This window comes from Marmota marmota, unplaced genomic scaffold (genome assembly GCF_001458135.2).
Source record: "Marmota marmota marmota unplaced genomic scaffold, marMar, whole genome shotgun sequence".
NCBI classification, from domain to species: domain Eukaryota; kingdom Metazoa; phylum Chordata; class Mammalia; order Rodentia; family Sciuridae; genus Marmota; species Marmota marmota.
The window spans coordinates 3644977-3662858 of record NW_025999862.1 but is presented as its reverse complement, the minus strand read 5'-3'; the positions used below and the strand labels follow the sequence as shown (position 1 = coordinate 3662858).

The 17882-nt window shown below is 50.8% G+C and overlaps 1 protein-coding gene across 3 annotated transcripts in view; it reads left to right on the top strand.

Moving 5' to 3' along the window:
* The window catches only part of Hk1 (hexokinase 1), a 72094-nt gene that overhangs the window by 29058 nt on the left and 25154 nt on the right, over window positions 1-17882 (top strand). For all 3 annotated transcript variants that reach the window (XM_015500551.2, XM_048809755.1, XM_048809762.1), the window contains exons 3-8: window positions 1923-2071; window positions 7910-8029; window positions 12279-12374; window positions 12575-12674; window positions 12772-12955; window positions 17587-17742. In XM_015500551.2, the coding sequence (XP_015356037.1) occupies window positions 1923-2071; window positions 7910-8029; window positions 12279-12374; window positions 12575-12674; window positions 12772-12955; window positions 17587-17742 (805 nt within the window). The remainder of the gene's footprint in view (window positions 1-1922; window positions 2072-7909; window positions 8030-12278; window positions 12375-12574; window positions 12675-12771; window positions 12956-17586; window positions 17743-17882) is intronic.

The following is a 17882-nucleotide window of genomic DNA, read 5'->3' as shown; positions in this document are numbered from 1 at the left end:
CCACATACTCTATGATTCTGTCCATGTGAAATGTCCACAGTAGGAAAGCCTGTGGAGTCAGAAAGCAGATTGGTGGGAGATGAGGACGTTTGGAAGTGATAAAGGGTACTGAGTTTCTTTTTGAGTTGAAGAAAATGCTCCTAAAACATTGTGGTGATGGTTGCACGACTCTGAAACTACTAAAAGCCACTGAATTGTACACTGTAAGTGTGTGAATTATGTGGCCTGGGAATTACATTTTAATGATGCTGTTATATAAAATATGATAATAATGGTCCTTCTCTGGGTAAGTGAGATGCTTCAAAGCAGTCTGGTATTGACTGTCATGGGACTGAGGCTCTTTTTTGTTTGTGTGAGTGTGTGTGTGTGTGTGTGTATGTGTGTGTATGTGTGTGTGTGTGTGGTATTGCTGGGGATCCATCAAACCCAGGGCCTCCTACATGCTGGGCAATTGCTGTACCACTGCGCCACACCCCAGCCCTAATTTTTAGAGTTTTATAGTCAAAGAATGACAAGTCTATGAAGGGGTGACAGAGCCAGTAGGTGTTTGGTCTTGGGATGGGAGACTTAAAATCTGGGGATGTTGCTAAGCAGAGGCATCCAAGCTGGGCACGGTAGTGCACGCCTGTATTCCCAACAGCTCAGGAGGCTGTGGTGGGAGGATCAAAAGTTCAAAGCCAGCTTCAGCAACTTAGCGGGGCCCTAGGCAATTTAGAGAGACCCTGTCTCTAAACACAATATAAAAAAGGGCTTGGGATGTGACTCAGTGGTTAAGCGCCCCGGGTTCAATCCCCAATACCAAAAAGAAAAGAAAAAAAACAAGACATACATGTGGGTGGGGGGTTGAGGCAGAAGCCAGTGGACAATGGGCAGCTTCAATTTGTTTGGTTGGAAACCCTGAGGCCCATCTCTGGTGATGAAGGCTGTTTGGGGGCCTCAGTAGAGGAAGGACATTCACCCCTACTCCACCCTGAGATCTTTATGGCTTGCTTCGTGTAGAAGACAGAGAGATGACCCTTTCCGAAGTGTTAGGTCCCTGAGTGATTCTCGCCCACGGTGATGCTGACAGGGCCTGTTTCTGTGTGGATCCAGGGTTTCCGTGGGGAAGTCAGTGGCAGTCCTGGTGTTCAAGTCAGTTGTCTGACCTGGGTATGGGGAGGCCAGAGCGGCTGGATGCACCTTGAAGACGTTACACCAAGTGGAAGAAGCCAGTCACAAAAAGACAAATAGTGTGTGATTCCCCTTAGAGGAAACGTCCAGAATAAGCAAATTTTAGAGAGAGCAGCAGAGAGATTACCAAAGACAGGGGATGGGGGGCGGGCAGCCAATAGGGAGTTGTCGCCTCATGGTAATAGAGTTTTGGTTCAGTGATGAGAATGGTTTGGAAATAGTGGTCGTTGATCAATATCATGAATGTACTTAGTAGCTCCAAACTGTAGACTTGAGAGGGGTCACGTTGTTACCAGTTTTGTGTACATTTTACCACAACCATGAAAGAACCGCCCCGTGCAGTGATCCCTCTGACCACCATGGGAGGAATCCGTGGCACGGGATGGACCTCAGGTGTAGGGTTTTCTCTGCATTGAAATGCTGTGTGAGTCTCACTTGTGGATCGCAGGGCTGTTTTTGGAATCAGAGAAGATGTTAGAGAAGAAGGAATGAACCTTGTCCTAATTCAGTACTTCATTCCCTGTGGTCAGTGCTCCAAGCCCTTTCTGGCTGAGGAGCTGGACTGGGAGAGGGCTTCTGTCACTCTGCTCCGTAGGCAGGTCGGATGGACTCAGCAGGATTCCTGCTTCCTCCTGAAAGCACCGTGCATTGGCATTCGGGGGAGGCAGACAGGGCCGGGGCCAGGAAGGGGGCATGACATGTGGCCTTCTGATGCTCAGATCTGATGAGACCCTTGTTTTCTCCCTCAACAGAAAAAGGAGATTTCATCGCCCTGGATCTTGGTGGGTCTTCCTTTCGAATTCTGCGGGTGCAAGTGAATCATGAGAAAAAACAGAACGTTCACATGGAGTCCGAGGCTTATGACACCCCGGAGAGCATCGTGCACGGCAGTGGAAGCCAGGTGGGTCCCCACTGTCTTAGGTCAGCCCCACTGGGCCGGCATACCCTGGGGCACCTCCAGGTACCAGACTTCCAAGCATGGGTGTCCCGAGCCTTTGATGGGGGTCTCTGGAAGGAGTCCATGGTGGTGTATGTGGTAAGGACTCCTGGGTGAGGGACGTGGCAGCCAGCATGGGCTGGACTTTGCTGCGAGAAACATCCACTAACTGGGCGAACTGAGGTCGAGGGGGGGTGCTCAGACTTCACAGGGTGGAGGGTATCACAGGGAGGCCCCGCAGCTCTGTGGGGTATGTGCTCTCATCCTGGTGGGTTCCCCAGCAGTGTTAGCAAGCCCTTGGCTGGAAACGCTCCTTCTTCCAGGTCATTGACCTCCTCCCCTTCTCATCAAAGTCTAGACCCTGTGCTAGGCTGTGGCAGTGACCTTGTTGGGCAGGAATAGAGTTCACAGCACAGGGGACTGAAGGGTCCTCATTCCTGGTTGAGTAGCATTGTGTACAACCTTGGCATGGCAAAGAAAGAGGCAGGGCTTGCTTTGGAATTTACGGTCCCCTCCTCTGACGCTTGTACCTGAGGCCCACTTCCTCCTGGGCCCCGGGCAGGCTGCTTCCTGTGGCTGAGGGCCATTGGCATGTCCAAGAAGGGTTGCCACCCTCTCCCCACCCTGCCCCATCTAGTTGCTGTGAGTAATGGGTCCCTGGCTCTCCAGAGCCCGGTGACCAGGGTTCAAGAACTCCCCTGGGGTTTTCAGGCATCTCTGGGTCTGCTGAGCCCGCCCCGCGGGGCGCTCTGCTGCTCCCCACATGGTCGTCCTGCTCTCTGGGCGGTGCCTCCTCCTGGTCAGGGCTGCGGTGTGTTCATAGGAAGGTCATGACTAAGTTCTCCAGAGAATCCATTGGTTCTGGACCAGGAGCCTTCTCCTCGGGACTCCACTTTATTCCTAAGTTAGGTGGGTGGGACCTGGAACCAGCCACCCAGCCTTTCTTTGTCCAGGAAACAAGGGCTCATCCCAGCTTCTAACTTGCTCCCGGGGTTGGGGTTCAGAGCTTTTCAGGCCCCATCACAGTGGGCGTTGAAGGGGACACTGTCACCAGAGCCCCTATGGCCAGCCGGGACTCCTGCCTGAAGGTTCCCCACAGCCCCTCCTGTACTGGATCCTTCATCCGGGGTTGCAGGTGGCTGCTTGCCCATTAGCCTCTGCACTGCTCCTCTTGCGGGTGGCCTTTGGCTACAGGCACTAGCCTGTCACCCTTTGTTCCCAAGACTTAGGTGGCTTGAACCACCTAAGCCTGGTGCCCCCACCATTGAGACCATCACTCTGCAGACATTCCCGTGGGCTTAGACCTGGCCTCTCAGGAGCAGGGTTTGTTCATTCAGGGGTCCCACACATTCACTCTCACTTTTTTGTGTGTGGGGGTACCAGGGATTGAACTCAGGGTCACTCGGCCACTGAGCCACATCCCCAGCCCTATTTTGTATTTTGTTTAGAGACAGGCTATCACTGAGTTGCTTGGTGCCTTGCCATTGCTGAGGCTGGCTTTGAACTCGCAATCCTCCTGCCTCAACCTCTGGAGCCTCGGGGATTACAGGCCTGCGCCCCCCACCCCACCCCAGGCTAGTAACTTCCTTCTTTACCGTTGTCTCTCTCTTCCAGTCTCTGTCCCCAACTTCCCTCTTAGTTGCAGGATAACTTTGTTTCCTGCCGTCTCTATTTCTTCCTTTGCCTCTCTGATGATGGAATAATTTTGTATCATTACAACAGATACTTAATAGTGATCGTTATGGGCAAGTCCCTGATACAAGCACTTGATATGTATTAACTCATTTAATCATTTCAGTAGCCTCATGAGGCAGGTATTGTTATCATTCCCATTTTACAGATGGGAAATAGAGACTTAGCTGTTTATAACTAGCCACTGGGATCTGAACTTGGGTGGTTTGATTTCCAGAAGTTACAGTAGCAGCAACTTGGAGCTCCTAGGCAGGGCTTTGTCTTTTATCTTTGTTTATTTATTTACTTAAAAAAATATTTTTTTGATACCAGGGATTGAACTCAGGAACACTCGACCACTGAGCCCCATCCCCAGCCCTATTTTGTATTTTATTAAGAGACAGGGTTTCACTGACTTGCTTAGTGCCTCGCTTTTGCTGAACTTGTAATCTTCCTGCCTCAGCCTCCCGAGCCGCTGGGATTACTTACAAGCATGCACCACCACGCCTGGCTATTTTGAGCGTTTTAAAATTGATTTTTAAATCTTTTATTTGAAATGTTATTAAACTTCCAGAGAAGTTCTCAGACAAGCACAAGGAGCTCCTTTGGACCCTGTTCATCCGGATCCTCCAGTTGTCAGTTTTTCCTTTTATCCTTGTCTCCCCCCAAACACAAACACACTGAGTCTAAAAGCCTTAGTGTAATTTTAAGCTTTAACAACTTCATAAGCACAAATTCAACATTTTTTTTAAGAGAGAGAGTATTTTTTAATATTTATTTTTTAGTTTTCGGCAGACACAACATCTTTGTTTGTATGTGGTGCTGAGGATCGAACCCGGGCCGCACGCATGCCAGGCAAGCGTGCTACCGCTTGAGCCACATCCCCAGCCCCCCCAAATTCAACATTCTTAAAACATGACTTAGGGCCGGGTATGGTAGCTGTGATCCTAGAGATTGGGAGGCTGAGGCAGGAGGATTGCAGGTTTAAGGCCAGCTTCAACAACTTAGCAAGGCTCTGCCAGGCACTATGGTGCACTCCTGTAATCCCAGTGGCTCTGAAGGCTGAGGCAGGAGGATGGTGAGTCCAAAGCCAGCCTCAGCAACGGCGAGGCACTAAGCAATTCATTGAGACCCTGTCTCTAAATAAAATACAAAACAGGGCTGGGAATATGGCTCAGTGGTCGAGTGTCCCTGGGTTCAATCCCTGATACCACTTCACCCCCCATAAAAGCAAGGCCCTAAGCAATTTAGCAAGACCCTGTCCCAAAATAAAAAAATAAAAAGAGCTGTGGATGTCACTCAGTGGTTAAGTGCCTCTGGGTTCAACCCCCAGTGCACAGTACCAAAAAAATAAATAAACAGTTTGGGGGAATTTTGGATAATAAATATGAATTTTTTTGTTGTAGCCAGTTTGCCATCTTAAGTCAGAAAGACTGAGTCTCTGAGTCTCTGTGTGCATTTTGAGAATAATAAGCATTTTGTCAGGAAAGAAAAAGACGAAAGCTTCTTAGGTGCTAAAATGTCGTGTGCCGAGGGGGGACCTCCCTGCTCCTGGTTGATGGCAGGCTCTGGGCAGCCCTGGACTGGCTTCCTGCCTCCTTGAGCAAGCTCGTGGCCCTGGATTGTGGAAATTCCACAGAAATGGCCTTTTCTTTTCAGTAGAGCTCTCTGGGGATTGGCTTTGGCTTGGATCCCAGAGCTGGGGACGGACCCGGCCATGTGAGCCCATTTCAGGGTCCGCGGGCTCGCGGCTCCCGCCCCTTCCCAGGCAGCCCCTGTCCCCTCCTGCTGCCCAGCTTGCAGCAGGGGAGTCCGGAGGCGTGTCTGAGTGCAGATGGCTTGGGGACATGAGGACTGACTTAGTGATAGGTTTATATCAGTCTGAAATATAGGTCACCGGAAGCTTAGCCCTGGTTCTTCAGGGAGGGCGGTCATGTGTCCCTTCAGAGATGCTGGCTGCAGCCTGAAAAATAGTGGCTTGGGATGGCAGCTCCTAAATCATGATGGATTGGGTTCCTCTTACCCCGAGCTTCGGCCACAAGCCGCGCAGATGAGACCAACTGGGTTTAAACGGCTGCCTACAACATGAAGCTAAGAAAGCGGCGGAAAATCACACAACAGAGGGGTCTTTAAATAGGGGTGGGTGGCTCTGTGACCCTGAGGGTCCTGCTTGCAGGCTGGAAGGCAAGAGAGCGCCAGAACCCACGATGCATTTATTTACAGGGGAATTAACAAAGGATTTTCAACAGAATGTTCCTCACCAGATAAGGCAGGGGTGGGCTGGCCAAGCCCCCGTGGGTAACACCTGGTCCAGAGTCGGGGGAAAGCAGACTTCTTGGCCGATCGAAGGTGGAGGCCACCTGCCTTGCGCAGCCCAGACGGCCTGCAATGCCAGACCGACACCCCCGTGGCTCAAGGCGGAGAGAGGATGCTCAGTATAGCTCATGGGTGGCCCCCACACCTAGGTCTGACTTTGGAGCTGGGTCAGGCATCTAGGGAACATGGGAATGGCAATAATGACCCCTGGCTCCCTTCAGGTACACTCCTCCAAGGAAACCCTTCAGGCAGGTGGCCTTGTCTGGGAGCTTGGGCTGGAGCTACGTTGTGTGACTGAGTGGTTTGGCCTTTTCAATGCTGCCTTCTTCTGAGCACCAAGAGGCCTGGTGGCTGTGTTACTCCCATTTATAAAGAAGGTCTAGTGTCATAACAGTTATGTGAAAAAGACAGGGAGATTACCAAGACTGGCACACATATGCACAGGTTTGATTAATAGAAGCATAGCACTAAAGAAACGGGAGGTTCTGTTTCTACTAAGCTTTCCTCTGGTTGGAACACATATAGAAATCTATCTTCAGTTCTGGTTAGAAATGAGGGGAGTTATTTGAAGATCCAAAAAGTTTAGAAATGAAAAGTCTTTTGTCATTGGCCGTATGCCTGCAGAAGCTTGAGAATCATTGTCCTGGGCTCTTCCCTGGATTCCTCAGGTGCATATGCACCTAATAATCATAGGTAACGTGCTCTAGAGCAGGCCAGCTTCGATTGCAAGCCAGTAAATAAGTTGTGGCGTACTCACACCATGGAGTATTGTGTACCAATTCAAATGAAGAGTCCACAAAGACACACCCAGCATGGTCGACTGTCACACGTGTAGTGTAGAGTGAGAAAACATAGACACCAAGCGGCTCATTTCCATTTATGTGCAGTAGACAGGGAGCACAACTAGTCAAGGGTGTTAGAAATGAGGGTGGCAGGGGAAGTGACCAGGCAGACATGAGGTTGGCATCTGGGTCTTGTCAATGTTTTTTTTTGTACTAGGGATTAAACCCAGGGGTACTTAACCACTGAGCCACATCTTCAGCCCCCTTTTAAATTTTATTTAGAGACAGCGTCTCAATAAGCTCAATAAGTTGCTTAGGGCCTCACTAATTTGCTGAGGCTGTCTTTGAACTTGCGATCCTCCCATCTCAGCCTCCCAAGCTGCTGGGATTATAGGCATGCACCACCACACCCAGGTAATTTGTTTTTTTTAAGTGAAAAGTATTTATCTGGTGCTCAGGATGAACCCAAAGCCTCCTGCATATTAAGCACTGAACTACTCAACTACATGCATCCCTGGCCCCTTGTAGTGTTTCCCGACGTGCGTGCCGGTGCTGGTGGCCGCAGTCTATGAGAATCTACTGAACGCCACACGTAGGGTGGGCGCACTTTTTGGTATGCATGTCATCCTGAAGCCTGTCTGTCACTGCAGTGGGCTCGGACTGTGGAGTTGCCATGCGGTTTCTGGAATTCACAGAGAAATCAGCATGGGAAGGGGCCAGAAGGCCACTCCCGCCGGGTGGTGATGGCGACCCATAGCTAGTGTGTTGTGGAGGGATAAGCCGATTTTCTGTTATTTCTAAATTTCCTCAGCACCCGGATGACACAGGTCAGTGACTGCTGAGAAGCCTGTTCCCTCTGAGAAGTTTGAGATACTTCCTAAGAGCTGTGCTAGACACGGGCCACTCTTTTGGCTTTTGAGGACCCTCCGGTAGACGTGGTCCTTTCTGTGTGTAAGGGATGGAACCCATTACGTTCCTCCCCCAAAATGCTCCGTCCCCTTGTCCCACCTGACTGCTCTCTGTGTCCTTCTAGCTATTCGATCATGTTGCCGAGTGCCTGGGGGACTTCATGGAGAAAAAGAAGATTAAGGACAAGAACTTACCCGTGGGATTCACATTTTCTTTCCCTTGCTGGCAATCCAAGATAGACGAGGTAAGGCAGATGCCCAGAGTGGGAAAGCTGATGAGCCCCCTTTTTTTAAAAAAAAAAAATTATTTATTTATTCATTCTGATTTGTTATACAGGACAGCGGAATGCATTTCAGTTCATAGTACACATATAGAGTACGGTTTTTCATGTCTCTGGTTGTCCACAAATTAGAGTCACACCATTCGTGTCCTTATACATGTACTTAGGGTGATGATGTCCATTTCATTCCACCGTCTTTCCTACCCCCATGCCCCCTGCTGTCCCCTCCCTCCCCTTTGTCCTATCTAAAGTTTCCTCCCATGCTACTCCCCACCCTGTCCCCATTATGGATCAGCATCCTCATATCAGAGAAAACATTTGGCCTTTGGTTTTTTTGGGATTGACTAACTTCACTTAGCATAATATTCTGCAACTCCGTCCATTTACCTGCAAATGCCATGATTTTATTCTCTTAATGCTGAGTAATATTCCATTGTGTGTATATCACATTTTATTTGTCCATTCATCTACTGAAGGGCATCTAGGTTGGCTCCACAGTTTAGCTGTTGTGAATTGTGCTGCTATAAACATTGATGTGGCTGTGTCCCTGTAGTATGCTGTTTTTAAGTCCTTTGGGTATAGTCTGAGGAGAGGGACAGCTGGGTCAAATGGTGGTTCCATTCCAAGTTTTCCAAAGAATCTCCATACTGCTTTCCATATTGCCTACACCAATTTGCAGTCCCACCAGCAATATGCGAGTGCATCTTTTTCCCACATCCTGTTGTTTGTATTCTTGATAGCTGCCATTCTGACTGGAATGAGATAAAATCTTAGAGTAGTTTTTATTTGCATTTCTCTGATTGCTAGAGATGTTGAACATTTTTTTTATATATTTGTTGATTGATTGTACATCTTCTGAGAAGTGTCTGTTCAGTTCCCTGGCCCATTAATTGATTGGGTTATTTGTTTTTTGGTGATAAGATTTTTGAGTTCTTTATGTTTTCTAGAGATTAGTGCTCTATCTGATGTTGCTAATGAGCCTTTTTCTCTGCTAACGTCTGCCCGTGGCTCACAGGAACCTGTGTATCTGGTATCTTTAGAAACACTTTCAGAAATTAATGTGAGGTCACCATGTAATTTTTTTTTTAAATCACTTTAGTTGCTGATGTATTTTTTGGAGACAAATCATGGTATTTATGGCTGCCAGGGAAAGTGAACTATTTATTAAACTCGAGCTAGTGAAAGGAAATACATCAGGTTCAATGACAATGGAGAGAGGAGGGAAAGTCCTCGGTCAGAGTAGCACAGTGTGGTGGCATTGACCTGGCGGCCCCCTGGTCACTGAGTCTGGGTCTGTCCCTCAGACATAGGCCGGTTTCACCACTGCACCTGCTGGGCAGTGGCTCCAACCTCAGAGAAGCCCTGGGTTCCCCTATCGGCCTGTCGCACCTGCCTTACTGTTCGTATCTTATTTAATTTATCTGTTCATCAAGGAAGCACTCAGACCTATCGTGTGATGTCATTTACCTCAGAAAACTGCAAGGATACGAAATAAATAGACAAGACACAAGGCTTTCCTATGTGCAGAAACAGACACCCCAGCCCCCCAGCCCCTACTCCTAACAATAGGACTTCTTGTCCAGGGCCTAGCAGGCTCTGTTTAAGTACGCATCCCACAGCTAACACACATGGTCTTCAAACTCCTCTGTGAGTTCAGTGCTTATGAGTCCCATTTACAGATGAGAAAACTGAGGCTTATAGGACTTAAGAGCCTTCCCAAGGTCCCCCAGCCCAGGAGGTAGCAGAGCCTGTGCTCACCGCTAGTCCACATTGCCGCAGTGCGGTAACCTTTGGGTACAGGGCACCTTCTGCCATGGCAGGCAGTATCCTGGAGCCCTGAGTCAGCAGGGTAAGCACCCACTTCTGGGCACTGCTTCCTGCATGGGAGCCCTGGCTCTTAAGGTTTGTGGCATCAGCAGGAAGGCATGTGAGGTCCAGCAGGCCAAGCCCTCAGTTCAGGTGGAGAATGGAGGTCCTTGCAGAGTCACAGGGCCCCTAAGTGGCAGAGCCTGGGCCAGGGTTCCAGGCCCCACCTTCCCTCAGTGCCTCTGAGATGCTGCTGGGTCCTCTTTCACCCAGTCAGCCTACCGTGGTCACATCTGGTGTCTGGCACTATTGTCCCTCCGAGCTGTGTAAAGCAATTTGGCCTCCAGAGTGTGTCAGCCAACCTTCCATGAAGCCTGTGGCTGGTACAGCAGTCGCCCCGTGTCGGTGGGAGACACATAGCAAACCTCCAGCAGATGCCAGAGTCGGCAGGTAGCTCCAGACCACACAGGATGTAGGATTTTTCCTGTATGTATACACTGTAATGAAGTTTAATTTATAAACTAGTCACAGGAAAAGATCAACAACCATAACTAAAAAAAAAACGGAACAATCTTAACAAAACACTGGAATAAAAGTCATGTGAATGTACAGTGTCCCTCAAAATGTCAAATGGCACTGTGAAGTCTGACAAGTGATCTGATAACCAGTGTGGCTACTAAGTGACTATGGGTACTGGCCAGGCCTGGGAGAGAGTGGTCAACAGACCGGCCTGTTCCCCAGAAGGCACAGTCTTCCAGGGACTAAAATGCAGCTGGGGTCTGGCTACAAAGCCGACTTCCAGTTAGGCTTGCTTGCTGTGTGACCATCCTCACGGGCACAAGAGCCTTCATGGTGGAGCACATTTGCTTGGAAAGGGCCACTGAGCGGCCAGGCTGCCTTCCAGGGAACACGCATGTCACAGACACTTCAGGAGCCTGGGACCTCTAAGATTGTCCAAATCTAGATCAGCTCCCTTATTCTAGATAAGCAAAGTGAGTTCAGAGGAGTGGAGGGAACAGCCCTCAAGAAAAATGGGCAGGAGGTTGGAAGTAGAAGCTGGTCTCCTGATCCCAACCCCCTTGGTCTTCCACAGCACCAAGTTCTCTGAAGCTTTTGAGGGGTAAAGGTCAGGGGAAGAAAACAGTGTCCAGAGGTTTTTGCAGTCCCCAGCTTAGCCATAGTTGCTCCTGAGCAAAGAACCACAAACTCACCTAAGGGCTCACCCATCCCCATAGTTATTTTTCTTTTTAGTGTCTTGAATTTTTAAAAAACATCCAAAAGCAGCATGCAGAGCTATTAAAATAATATAAAATTTTGATGCAAAAAGAATTCCTATCCCTTCACATTCCCAAGTGAATAAATCATTGGCTGTCTATTCTTGATGTTTCCCCATTAATATGCAAACAGAAATGGGTTCATAGTATATCAATAATGCTTATAAATGTTTAGATTCCAAAGAGGTGCACGTCACACTAGTCAACACTGTCCTTTCAATATCTAGGACTGGCTCGCATAAGCCCGGCAGCCAAGAACTCTGTTGGCATTTTGTTTCTCTTTCCCATTTAGCTGTGGCCTTTTTTCCCTGGAGCCATGAAGCCATGTCCTGAATGGAAAGTCCTGAGGCGTCAGGTCCTCCTGGAGTTTCCCTTGCCCTCTATATATTTGGTGGTACAGGGGATTGAACCCAGGGCCCTGCACATGCTAGGTAGACTCTCTGCCACCAAGCTACATCTCCAGCCCTTTTTGATTTTGAGTTGCTTATGGCCTCACTAAGTTGCTGAGGCTGACTTTGAACTTGCGATCCTCCTGCCTCAGTCTCCTGAATCACTAGCGCCACCACTCCCGGCTCGGCTCTTTCCTGCTTTATTGTTTTTTGTTTGTTTGTTTGTTTTTGTTTTTGTTTTTGGTAATGGGGTTTGAACTCAGGGGCACTTGACTACTGAGTCACATCCACAGCCCTATTTTGTATTTAGAGACAGGGTCTCACGGAGTTGCTCAGTGCCTTGCTTTTGCTGAGGCTGGCTTTGAACCCACGATCCTCCTGCCTCAGCCTCCTGAGCCACTGATTACAGGCCTCTGTGCCTGGCCTCTTGCTTTCTTTTTAAGTGGGGTCTGACTACAAAGCCGACTTCCAGTTAGGCTTGCTTGGTGTGTGGCACTGCTGTACCTACTGGCCACTTGTTTTATTCTGGTGTGAGCTGGAGACTGTGGGCCCGTTTTTTCCTCCTCTGTGGTTGCCCCGAGAGAAATCCATCCTGGGAGTAAACAGGAGAGGAGCAGACGGACTCTCACCCGGGTGAGCTCGAGAAGGCCACTGGACCCCTGCTGTCCTCCTTGGAGCAGCCCCCAGTGGCCTGGGGCGTGCCAGGCTCCCGACTCTCTTCCCATTGTCCACTCTCATTTTCAGGCCATCCTGATCACCTGGACGAAGCGGTTTAAAGCCAGTGGCGTGGAAGGGGCAGATGTCGTCAAGCTGCTGAACAAAGCCATCAAAAAGCGAGGGGTAATTTCTCTCAGGCTGCACAGAGGGGAGGAGTGGAGCCGGGTCCTAAAGCAGACTAAAGCCCTCTCTTGGGGGCTGTAGTGCCTGAACCCGAGCTGGGGAGATTCTGAGAACCGGTGCGCTCTTGCCAAGCTCTCTGGGGTGGGTGATCCCTGCACCCATGTGGGTGTGGACACCAACACCCGGCTATCCTCCCCCAGGACTATGACGCGAACATTGTGGCTGTGGTGAACGACACGGTGGGGACCATGATGACCTGTGGCTATGACGACCAGCAGTGTGAAGTCGGCCTGATCATTGGTAACAAGCCCCGGTTGCTCAGCCCAGCTTTTAGCTGATGATTTGAGGCTCCGCCTTCCGGCTCCCATGTGACTGCAGCTCCCACGTTGTCTCCCAGGCACGGGCACCAACGCTTGCTACATGGAGGAACTGAGGCACATTGATCTGGTGGAAGGAGACGAGGGGAGGATGTGCATCAACACTGAATGGGGAGCCTTTGGGGACGATGGATCACTGGAAGACATCCGGACCGAATTTGACAGGGAGTTAGACCGAGGGTCCCTCAACCCTGGAAAACAGCTGTGAGTTTTTGACATTCTCCTCTAGCTCCCTACATGATCTCGGGGGACACTTAACAAAACCCCGGGGGTGGGGTGGAAGCTGGAAGGGTGCAAAGCCAGGTGATCCCAGATGCAAAAGCCCATCAGATGTGCATGATTTTTGGCTCCTCATTTGGACAGAGGCACAGCTGTGGAGTCAGTAGCTTTCAAAGCAGTTCTTAGATATTATTCTCTTTGTTTAATTACATGATAATTGTGTCCTTGTGAAACATTTTGAAAATTAAAAGCACAGAAGCATCAGTGTAAAGATACGGTTGAAAGACATTCCTACATGCTGTAGTTGCTGGTCTGCTGCTCAGGAGGAGGGGACCTCATCATACGTGGGGCCTCAGTCGAGCAAGGGAGAGAGAGCGTGCATTTGTCAATATTGTCAGCACATATTCACGGAGCACTTTGTGCTGAGCTCTGTGCTAGACTCCAGGGATCCAAATCAGTGCCTTCCCTCCCAGGACTTACCATCCCTATGGGAAGATGGGTCACATCGAGCTACACAAGTCACACAGACCTTAGGAGAAACCCGTGTCAAGCACAGGAGGGAGGATCAGAGTCCATACAGCATCCAACTTACAGGCGGGTGGATTTTGGCCTGGCGAGTTCCTGGCATCATTCAGGCTAGAGTGGATGTCGCTTTCTCTGAGCCACTTTTTTCCTGAAGTGCATGCGCACATTTCTCTGTGATGCAAGCAGGCCGCCAGCCCTCTTGAGTGAGCCCAGCCTCTGGCAGCCTTGTCCTGGGCTTGGGTTCTGTCAGCCTGCAGAGAGGCGCGCGCAGACCCTGTACACCTGACGGCCCTCACCCTGATGCCAGACAGAAACAGGGGTTGACTGAAACCCATCACCTGACAGATCTCCATGCGCCCAGCTAAACAATTGGTCTTTCCACCCGAATTAATGGAATTGCATAACCATGGGTGGCAGCCCTCCCCCCACCGTGGGGGAGGGGGAGTGGAGGAACCAGGTTCTCAGTGAGAGGCTGTCCAGATTCTTAGACCCAGAGATGAGCTTCTGCTTTGCAGGTACCAGCTTGGGGATAAGGGACTCTAGTTCCAAAGCTTTGACAGGAACAATTTTTTTGGGTTCCCTCCCCAACCATGAACCTGACTCCTAGTCCTAAAACCTGATCCCAGCTAACATGAAGTTATTGCCAGTGCCTGTGGACGCTTCACCAAAGAGCCTGGATGTGCTTGATTACAGGGTGCCTTGGGCACCTCTGAGTGGTCTGTGACATACGGCATCTGCATCCTGTTGTATCCCTAATGTCCCCCAATCTCCACAGTCTCAATCACATGTGACCTCAGGGGCTTCAGATAAGGGGTTATGTGCTGTAGCTTCTATCAGCCACTTACTCAGATGTCTCCCTTCTCAGCAGTGTGGACAGGCAGGTCACTGTGGTTGCTGAGCAGACGTGATCTAGGCCCTTGTCTGTATCCTTAGCCCAGTGTGGGAACCCTGCCTGGCTTGCATGTAAACCTGGATTTCGCTGCCATATGGTTTTTGTTTTTTTGGTACTGGAGATTGAACCTGGGAGCACTTAACCACTGAGCCACATCTCCACCTCTTTTTTGTATTTTATTTAGAGACAGGGTCTCACTTAGTTGCTGAGGCTGGCTCTCGATCCTCCTGCCTCAGCCTCCTGAGCCACTGGGATGACAGGCGTGTGTGACTGTGCCCGCCTCCCTTCTTTTATCTTCAACCCTCTCCTTCCCTCCAGATTCCTTGGGTTTCTTGTTCTGTTGTCTGTGTTGCCTCTGGAATCCCCAATTCCATCTCCCTCTGATTCCTTATTGTCTCCTTCAGGGTGCGAGGAGAGCCTTTGCCCCACACAGCAGCCAGCGCCTTGGCCACAGCGGCCGACTCTGGAGAGGGAACCCTGTGGCCTGGGTGGTGGTGGAATAACTGCACAGGTTCCCGGCCCCACGCCCTCTTTTTCTTCTTGTTCTGCCCCAGCCATAGAATCTCTACCTGGCCATGGGCCTCTCCCTCCTTTTCCTTCCCCAGGCTGACTGCTGGGGCCAGTTGCTGTGCACGTCCTCGCTCCTGACCCCGACCCCATCTCAGCCCTGCCTGGGCCCACCAGCAGGCATGGTGCTGCTCCTCGATGCTGGGCCCTGGCCATAGGGGTCTGAGTGCTGAGAGGCAGATTTCATGTGGGCAGAAGGGACGCACGGCCGGGGAGAGCCACTGGCTCCACCAGCCTTTGGCTTGTGCAGAGAGGGGCTCTTGGGAGGTGCCATGATTTGTTCTGTTGCTTCACAGCTTTCTAAAGACTGAGAAAGGACAGACCTGGCCCTGGCTCCATCTGGAATAGGGTTATCAGTGCTGCATTTGTGAAGGACCATTGGGTGGGACAGGAGCAGATCATTGTGGGTGTCTCCAGAAGGCAGAGGAAGAAGTGGTGATGGGGAGCCAGCAGCCGGACATTAGCTCATCCTGACGGGGAAACTTCTCCTTTTGTCACACTGCCCAGTGGTGGACGGGCTACCTAGGAAGTGACTGGAGGAAGACAAGCAGAAGCTGGATGAGGGATGAGGCTAGGTAGCCCTGCCGTGACAGTAGTAGCTAACATTGAACGGCACTGTCCATGAGACAGATAGACAGACTGCACAGGGTTAGAGCAGAGTTTCTGGTGTTCCGTTTAGCTGGGTTCAACATATGGGTTTGCCACTGTTAGCTCTGTCCATGGGCGAGATTTATAACCTTTGCTTCTCAGTTTTTCCATCTGTGAAGTGGGTATAATGCCAATGTCTACTTTGTAGAATGGTAATGAGGATAAAATAAGTTAAAATATTTAAAGAGCTGAGAAAAGTACCAGAAACATAGGAAGGTCATAAGAATTCATTATTGGACACCATAGTATTTAACCTATATTAACCCACATCCTCTGTATAATCTGGTAAGAGGCCCTGTTATTGTCCCCGTTACAAAAGCGAGGAGACTGAGGTCCAGAGACGTGAGGAGCCCAGTGAGGACCCCAGTGGAAATGGAGGCAGGGCTGAGCCTGGGTAGTCAGGCTCTGCCTGGCTCCTTCCAGCTTGGTCCTCCACAGGGGCTGGTTCCCACAGGTGCCTGGGGTGGCAGCTGGGCAGCTAGGACCCAGAAGGATGCTCCTTCCAGGGCGGTGGCTGGGCGGTCCTGTGTGGTCCTGCAGGAGCAGGAACAATGGGGACTCTGTCTCTGAAGAGGCTCTGAGCTTGCTGACAGACGTGCTCAGGTCCTAACAGCATCTGGGCTTCCAGGCCCGGCTCTGACTGGAACAGATTGTTTTGCTGTGTCACTGTCAGCTCTGGGGATGCCAGCCCTGAGAGGGGAGGCCGCGCTCTCACGGGGGCCTGCCTCTTTGATCCGCCCTCCTCAGGGTTTCCTCCTGGCCCCTGGTCAGCCAGGATCTGGGGCTGAATCTGGCTCAGATACAACATGGAGCCCCTGTTCCCTGGTTCTGGCCTGGGCCTGTCTCAGTTGTGTGTTGGCCTCAGTCTTAGGCTCCCTGCAGCGCTGAGCAGGGGGGAGAGGCTGCTGCAGTAACCGGGCTGCACCTCACGCCCCCCCCCAGGAGAGGGAGTGGCTGGCGTGATTCAGCTGGAGCAGGACATTGAGCTCACTGGCTTTCAGCCTCTCAGACCCCATCCCTGCAGCTTAGGGTGAAGTCTGTTGGGGCAGTTGGGGGTGACTTTCTCTAAGCGCAGAGGGTACCAAGAAGGTGATCTGCAAATGTCCCAGCAGCAGCCCAATGAGGAGAATGCTTCCTTGACACCCCCTTCCCACAGGAGGGCCCCTGATAGAGCGATGGAAGTCAAAGCCCTCTAAAAAGCACAGCAGGCCTGGGTGTGGTGGCACACCGTAATCCCAGTGGCTGGGGAGGAGGGGATGAGGCAGGAGGATTGTGAGTTCAAAGCCAGCCTCAGCAACTTAGTGAGGCCTTAAGCAACTCAGCAAGACCCTGTCTCTAAATAAAAAAAATATAAAGGGCTGGGGATGTGGCTCAGTGATTAAGTGCCCCTGAGTTCAATGCCCAGTATCAAAAAATTAAAAATAAAAAGCATAGCAAGCCTGGCACAGGCCTATAATCTCAGGGATAATCTCTAGGGAGGCTGAGGCAGGAGGATCACAAGTTTGAGGTCATCTTCAGACACTTAGTAAGATACTGTCTCAAAATGAAAAATAGAAAGGTCTGGGCGTATGGCTCCGTGGCAGCGCACTCCTGCATTCATCCCCAGTACCTCAAAACAAAGCAACAGAACACGGCTGACAGTTTGTGAGGGATGATCGAAGTCCACCCGCTTGTCTTGGGGCCTTCTCATTTGTCATTGCCAATCTACGTCCTAGCATTCCCCTGCCTCCAAGCTGCCTTCCCCGCCTCCTCCTGCCCGTCTCTTCTCCCTGGCACAGGCATGGGGGTGACTTGCCCCTTCTGGAGTCTTCGTCCTGGTCCCCTCTTTGTTGAATCACGCGAGCGAGTGTGGTTTTGCCTCCCAAGGAGACTGGGAGCTTGTGAGTGGTGACACTCCTTTTGTGTCTGTCCCCTTCCTCACGTGCTGCCCCAGGGTTGGGTGTGGAGGAAGGACTGACAGGTGCCCATGTGCTCTCTCCTGCAGGTTTGAGAAGATGGTCAGTGGCATGTACTTGGGGGAGCTGGTCCGACTGATTCTGGTCAAGATGGCCAAGGAGGGCCTCTTGTTTGAAGGGCGGATCACCCCGGAGCTGCTCACCAGGGGCAAGTTTAACACCAGTGACGTGTCCGCCATCGAAAAGTAGGTGCTACGCGGAGGCTTTCTGGGGATAGAGGGGACAGAGAAGGGAGATAGGGCCCTTCCAATCCTGGCCGGTCCATGATTAAAGAAGCACCTAGTTAGCAGCCAATGCTTCCTGGGGGGTTTTCCCTTCCAGTTAG